This window comes from Quercus suber, unplaced genomic scaffold (genome assembly GCF_002906115.3).
Source record: "Quercus suber isolate HL8 unplaced genomic scaffold, Cork oak 2.0 scaffold_676, whole genome shotgun sequence".
Lineage (NCBI taxonomy): Eukaryota > Viridiplantae > Streptophyta > Magnoliopsida > Fagales > Fagaceae > Quercus > Quercus suber.
This window is the reverse complement of record NW_027070117.1, coordinates 193862-201317: the sequence shown is the minus strand read 5'-3', so window position 1 is coordinate 201317 and position 7456 is coordinate 193862. Positions and strand designations below refer to the sequence as shown.

At 31.4% G+C, this 7456-nt stretch overlaps 1 protein-coding gene across 1 annotated transcript; it reads left to right on the top strand.

Annotated features, from left to right (window-relative positions):
• Positions 1-1264: 1264 nt before the first annotated feature.
• Positions 1265-6867, top strand: LOC136064373 (GDSL esterase/lipase EXL3-like). Its single transcript, XM_065766037.1, has 5 exons — positions 1265-1605; positions 4485-4615; positions 4728-4961; positions 5208-5463; positions 6366-6867. The coding sequence occupies exons 1-5, from the start codon at positions 1329-1331 to the stop codon at positions 6554-6556; spliced, it is 1089 nt and encodes a 362-aa protein (XP_065622109.1). The 5' UTR covers positions 1265-1328; the 3' UTR covers positions 6557-6867.
• Positions 6868-7456: the final 589 nt, after the last annotated feature.

Sequence of the window (7456 nt, the reverse complement as noted above, 5' to 3'; positions counted from 1 at the left end):
CATTGATCAAGTGTTCATACCGTACATCCTTTTCAATTGAGAAGCATGTTTTTCTTGAAATCTCCCACTCAACTAGTCTGTGTAATGTCACTGGCCCACTGCTTACAACCTTTTTGTCGGCCTTCATTTATTTCAGAGTATCCCATCCACACAGAAAATGTAAATCATTAATCATTGGTACCTTGGTACATTGATTTGCTTGTATGAAGTTTGTTTGTGGACTCAACCAAAGAATGAGAGTGGACTTTAGCTTAGGCAAAGGAAGCTTTTCTTTTAATATTTTTTTTTCAAAACCTTACCAACATCTTTTTGATCTTATTTAATCTTACCTATTGTATTTTATTATTAATTTTTTTTTTTTTGTGTTTTTTGAGAAGAGAGACATAAAAGTATAACAAAATTACATATTTAACCTTGTTTTTAACAGAGATGGGTTATGGAACCCTAACTAAGCTAACCTCAGGTGGGTAAAGTATTAAATTTCAAACTACAGGTAGACAATTTAAATTTCCACCAAACCCTAGGTGGGTAAGTTATAATTTTCCCATAAGATTTTGTTATCTAAAAAAAAAAAAAGGAATTTTGAGAGAAAAAAAAATTATATGTGGTCTTTAAAAAATATGCTAAGTTGAATAATTTTTCCCTTTTGAAAAATATCCAAACCGGAATGTACTAAAAAACATTTGTTATAATAAGTTTCAGTTAGCTCAACTGGTAAAGTCTCTGATAGTTAAATAACAGATATGAGATTCAATCTTTGTTTACATCAAAAATTGATTGATATCTTAGTTTGATAATAATAAAATAAAAATAAATAAAAACTAATCACCAGAAGCAAACATTTCCGATTGAACCTTTATAAAAATATAAAAAAAAATGAAAAAACATTTGCTATAAAAGCTCTTATGGTCGGTCTCCTATACTTTATAGTTTATACTAACAAAGACTAAAATTCCCAAAACTATTCAACATTTTTTTTTTTTTTTGAGAAAAAGGTAAAGACACTTTATTACGGAAAATTCCCAAAACTATTCAACATTTAAATTGTTGATTTTATATCATATTATTAAAATCGCCGTACTTAAAGTATAAGGCATGCCAAATTTTTATTTAGTTTTATGAATTAAGACATGAAACATTTAATTTCCCCTCACTGTCGGTGCTAGGTACAAAATTAATACAAAGACGAAGGTTAGGTGGAGGATTAAAATAATAGTTCAACCTACTATTTATATCACATGCAAAGGAAACTGTACTCCCCGACAACCTGTACATGCGTCTTTCACTTTGAGTCTGTGACTCGGTGAGCAAGCAAGCCAATAAAGAAAATGCAGTCTCTCTTTGTGAACTCCCACCCTTGTTCTATATTATTGTTCAATCTCATATTGTTTGTTCTCTTCTACAACACCATGGCTGCCATAAAGCTACCACCAAATGAAACCGTTCCTGCAATTTTTGTCTTTGGAGATTCGACAGTGGATACAGGCAACAACAACAATCGAATAACTCCATCTAAGGCTAATTACCGTCCGTATGGGAATGACTTTAAAGGAAAAGTTGCAACAGGCAGATTCAGCAACGGCAAGGTCCCATCGGACATGATAGGTATTAATTCATGATCTCTCTCTCTTTCTCTCACGTGGTATTATTTTCTTTTTGTTTGTTTGTGTTTTTGGGAAAATCACAGGTTTTATTTGTTGAAAGTTGAAAATACTGTAATAAAATAATTTTTAAATGTGTAAATAGTATTGTAAGACATATTTTTAATTTTTTTAATAAAATGATTGTGGGTCCCGTAAACAGTGCTATTTGTCTCCAAGAAGCAAAAAAACGCTTGAATCTAAAATTAAAAAAAAAAAAAAAAATGCAAAACACCATACACAAATAATTCCTATCCAAACATACACATAGGAAAGGAAACATGATTCAAACTTAGGGGGTTAAAGTTCTTTGTTCTTATAATTTAAAAAATTGGAATATTAATACTAGAGATTGACAAAGTTGTATTATTAGCATTAATTTATCAATTATTATTTGTATTTTAAAAAAAAATTAATAATAAGATTTTATAATCAAAAGTTTTGAAAGTCAATTAGCACATCTTAATATTTTCAAAGTCTAACTAATGTGTGGATAAAACGATTAATATGTGGCATAGGAGTTGTTTCTATAGCTATGAGTTTAGAGTCATTTGAGAGGGGCATAGAGCTCTCAAGTGAGAGTGAGAAATTATGTAAAGGTTATTGGGTTTTTGTAATTTTTTTTGTTAGGATTTGTAATTAATTTGTTGTTATTGTTCGTACTTATATCGGATTTATGATTTGTCCAAAGATTTTTCTTATCATCTGGATATGTGTTATATATATATATATATATATTGCTTGTTATCTATTTGTTGGATTTCTTGGATCAAATTTGTAAATTTTTTGGAAGGGGGCAAGTATGTAAATTTAAGAGCAAGAATTAAAATTCTTGTTTTTAATGCACGTGCTAGTGCATTTTTTTTTTTTCCACAGACTTGGAGGGGGCCCACCTATGCCCTTAAGTAGTTCTGTCCTATGTTCCAAAAAAAAAAAAAAAAAAAAATTTTTTTTTTTTTTTTTTTTCTTTTTTCCTATCTCTCTTGCATTTAACCCCACCAACAAAACAAAACCCATAGAAACAGAATCTCAAACCCTTAAAACAAAACCCATTTGAGTTTAACCCTCACCCACAAAACACAAACCAAATCAAACATTTAGAGCAAACAAAAGAAAGAAACAACAAAAGAAAAGCAAAGATGCTAGGAACTGGGGTTCAGAAGGACGAAGAGCACTAAAGGAAAAAAGAAAGGGCGAGTGAAGAGGCACATAAAATAAAATAGTACTAACTGTACTATTCCTGTCAGATATTTTTTACTTATAAAAAAATACGCACTTGTACCCTCTGGTAATAGATTTTTAGTACGTTTAAGTATTGTTGAAATTCAGTAAAAAAGTGTTGTAAAAATACGTATTATTATTTAAATAATAGTACCAAATGGGCCCATAATTATCTTTTTTCATATTTTAAAATATGTTATTTGAAATATAATACCAAACAAATTTTTTACATTATGAGTACTTTAAACATGTATTTTTACAACACTTTTTAAACCACAATTTTCACATAATTTTGAACAACAATGTTTAAACACTGCCACCAAATAGCGCATAGTCACTCTAGTTATATGAGTTTCAAGTAACACTTGCTAAAATGGAACCTCTAAGCTTACTTAGAATGACCGAAATGCCCCTCACAATTGTTGTTCATCTTAGTGGCACTGTTTTTTGAATTCATATTTCTATTTTTTTCTCTCTCTAGCCAAACAAGATTTTAGGAAAAAAGTGGGGATTTATTTTGGGTTTTGTGGGGGGGGGCGCATTTTAATCATTTTAGCTAGGATTAATGGGTTCCATGCCCGTTGGTGTCATGCATAACTCATGTGACTATGTTTTTTGTCCAACTCAATTGGGAAAGTGACGCAAGGGGATTACAAGGTTTTGGTTTTAGGGTTCATTTGGTTGGAGGAGTGGAAAAGTAGGAGGATAGAAATGATTTTTAATTTACGTCATTTTTTTTTTTTGGAGTAGAAAAGTGGAGGGATGAAAAAAGTGAATTTGTATAAATTTACTCATATACCATTGTTAAAAAATGATGGCCAATTAAAACAAAAAAAAAATGACAAAAAAATCACCCAATTTAATAAAAAATAAAAATCATGTCCCAAAAAAAAAAAAATATCATGTCTAGTAAAAAAAGAAAAAACTAAAAACTAAACAACTATCACACCCACAACCCAAGAAAAAAAAAAAGGCAACATCTAGGGAAAAAAAATGCTCAGGAAAGAGCAAAAAAAAAAATTAAAAGAAGAAGAAAGTAATTGGACGAATTGCCCACATGCAAGTGCACATGGGCATTTTCGTCCATTAAATAGCTCCATTTTCTCCCTTTATTTTTCTTTATATTTTGGAGAGAAAACTTTTTGGTAGGCCTGGGGAGAAAACACCTAGGCCTTACTATTTATTTTCCTTCCTCTCCCTTAACCAAACACAGTCCAAAAAAGCTTTCCTTCTCATTTTCTCTTCAAAATTTTCCATTCATCCTATTTTACCTCTAAACAAACACACCCTTTAAGGTGCTGATGGTGTATTTTCGTAGTTTAAGGGGGTAAGTGTAAAATGTGGTATAGTTTAAGCTGGAAAAAAAATGTAATTTCCTTTTTTTTTCTCTACTTTTTATATGAGTTATATTTTTGACTCACACTAAAAAACAAAATTCAAAGTTTATACAAATAAGCTATATATTTTGATAAATATTATACAAATAAGCTACTACAAATAAGTTGTTCCAAATGCACTTGAACTTTTAGAATACATACGAGTCAAAACAAAATTTTTCATTCTTTTAAAAATTTCCTTAATCCGTGCCCAAAGTTCACTTTCTGATTCCATTTCAACTTTTAGTGAAGGAATTGGAAATTAAAGAATTTTTACCTGCATATATGGATCCAAACCTGCAATCTCAAGACCTCATTACAGGTGTTTGCTTCGCTTCTGGTGGCTCTGGATATGATCCCTTGACATCCAAACTAGCGGTACACGCACAATACTTTTGTTCCTTTGTTTTGGGTGTACGCATAGTTTGTATAATATGTATTTCCCTTTTTATCATTTATTTACTTTTTATTTTTATTTTTTAAATCAAAGTCAAGCTGGTCGTTGTCCGATCAACTTGGAATGTTGAAAGAATACATTGTGAGGCTTCAAGGAATTGTTGGAGCAAACAGGACAAACTTCATCTTAACCAGAAGTCTATATCTCATTTCAATGAGTAGCTGCGACATCGCCAACGTATATTTTGGACCTACTGCACGAAGATACGAGTACGATTTCAATTCCTACACTGACCTTATGCTCAAGTACGCTACCCAATTCTTGAAGGTAAGGTTTCATCCTATCAATTAAATTTCAAATTTCAATGACACAACTTTCTTGGTCACACTCAAGCTCATTATTGTAGCAGTGGTGTTGCTTTCCTATTTCTATTACCACAGAACCAAAAAAGAATGACATAGACAAGAATAACAGGACCTCATAATTATAACCATAAGTTCTAGATACCCTCGTTTCTAAAATAAACTGACAAGAACAATAATGATACTTGACGTCCCTTGTTATGTTTTCAAGGAACTTTATTCACTAGGAGCACGAAGGATTGGAGTACTTGGAGCTCCGCCAATCGGATGTGTGCCATCACAAAGAACTGTTGCCGGAGGAGTACGCAGACAGTGTGGAGAAGGCCATAATCAGCTAGCAATGTTGTTCAATGCTAAACTGACTACCTTGTTGGATTCCCTTAACAAGGACATGCCCGATAGCAGAATGATCTATCTTGATATTTACAACCCTCTTCTTGATCTCATTGAACACCCTGAAAAGAATGGTAACTCACAAATTTTTGTCACTGATTTTTTTTTTCTTTTTTTTCTTTTTTTTGTCCTTGAAATATGGTATGTATACTATTTTGGACATAGCAGTTTATAAAACTAATTATGTGTCAAAAATGGTTTATTCAAAATTGGTTGAAAGGAAAACTTCGTCACTTTCATTAATTTTTTTGTAATATATTTAATAGAATACATATTTTAGTGACAAAAATGGAACCTAGACTATATTTGTTCTATTTTTGTCATTGAAAATTAAAATGAATGGTCAAAATAACAAAATGTACACATTTTAAATTCCTAAAACTTAACCTATATTTTAGGAACCCAAAGAATATTTTACAGCAGTTTTTTTTAATCATTTGTTGTTATCTTAATCACTTTGTTATCAACCATTACCATCATTCTGTTTCACTAGCCTCCTTTGCTATTTATTTGAATTTCACAAACAATTTCATTAAGTAACCTCAAATGAAACTATTTTGCTAAGTAGCTTCATTTGGAACTCTAGTATTGGGGAGTAAGTTCCAAATGTTCCAAATGAGGCTATTTAGCAATGTGAAGAACTTGACTCTTTGTAACTCAAGTTTCACTAAAAGCTTAAAAAAAAAAAAAAAAATAAAAAAAAAAACCTAAACTTAGGTGTTTTTCTCTATAGAACTAGAATCTTTAAGATTTGAGTTAACCCTTGGAACTTGACTCTCAGAGACTCGACTTCCAAATGAGGCTACATAACGAAATAGTTCCGTTTGAGGCTACTTAAGTAATTGTCTTTGAAAAATCAAATAAAAAGCGAATAACCTCATTTTTCACCAATTGATCTTTGCTATTTTCTTAATAATAATAATAATAATAATAATAATAATAATAATAATAATTTTTCTGTATATTACATATACAGGCTTTAAGATAGCGAAGAAAGGGTGCTGTGGTTCAGGACTAATAGAGGTAGCTCCAATATGTAACCCATCGTCTGCAATCTGTACAGATGTGAATGATTATGTTTTTTGGGATAGTTTTCATCCCACAGAAAGGGCATACAAGATCATTACTTCTCAAATCATCAAGAATGAAGGAAATAAGCTTTTCTAACATTAGTAAAGTTAATTTCTTCTCTTTGAATTCTACCACTACAATCAATTTCAATGGTCCAGCCTTGGTCCTTCCCTCAAGTCAAGTCTGATTTTGGATTTTCATTCATACACATAATACTTGTTTATGTCCACTATGATCATAGATAGAATCTAAGGATCCATCTTATGTGTTCTCACTTAATAATATTTGTCAATTTCGAAAGATCTATAGCTAATGATGCTTGTGTGCAAAATGTTCAATTGTATCACCGTTTTATTGAATAAATTCTTATTTATTAAACAAGAAGAGAGGAAGAGACTCCGATTGTGCCAATTATGTCCAGTTAATTATTTCATCCAATTATGTAAGGGCTTTGATTAAAGCAATCAAACACAATATTGTGCTAATAGGAATAACGCCAAAACCAAAAGCATGCGCAATATGGCAGAGAAAACCGATGGAAAAATCATTCCAAAGGAAAAACCACTGCAACGGCTTAACTACCAATTCCAAGGAAAACAAATCGGCACAGTAAAATTGAAGTTTAAAAATTGAAAAACCCTATTCTTTGGCATCAAGAAAAGAAGACCGGGGAAAATATCTTGCTTTGAAACACTGGTATAGCAAAGAATCATTCCCTTGAATCAATCTCCAACCTTGTTTAGCCAACATGGCTAAATTAAAATCTCGAAAATCCCGAAAATCCATACCACCCTCCATCTTTGTAGTTGACAACTTATCCCACTTCTTCCAACCGATTTTTCTTTCATCACCTACTTGGTCCTACCAGAATTTGGCGCACATACTATTCAGTTCATCACATAGTTTCATAGGAAGTTGGAAAACACTCATGGTATAAGTAGGTATAGATTGGGCCACCGCCTTTATCAAGATTTCCTTTCTAGCTCTAGATAACAA

What these genes read in the sequence shown, in the direction of transcription:
- LOC136064373 (XM_065766037.1), top strand. Translation starts at nt 1,329, where the DNA reads ATGCAGTCTCTCTTTGTGAACTCCCACCCTTGTTCTATATTATTGTTC. An exon ending in CCTTGACATCCAAACTAGCG is followed by an intron (nt 4,616 to 4,727) that starts GTACACGCACAA and finishes TTTAAATCAAAG; the next exon opens with TCAAGCTGGTCGTTGTCCGA. An exon ending in TGAACACCCTGAAAAGAATG is followed by an intron (nt 5,464 to 6,365) that starts GTAACTCACAAA and finishes TTACATATACAG; the next exon opens with GCTTTAAGATAGCGAAGAAA.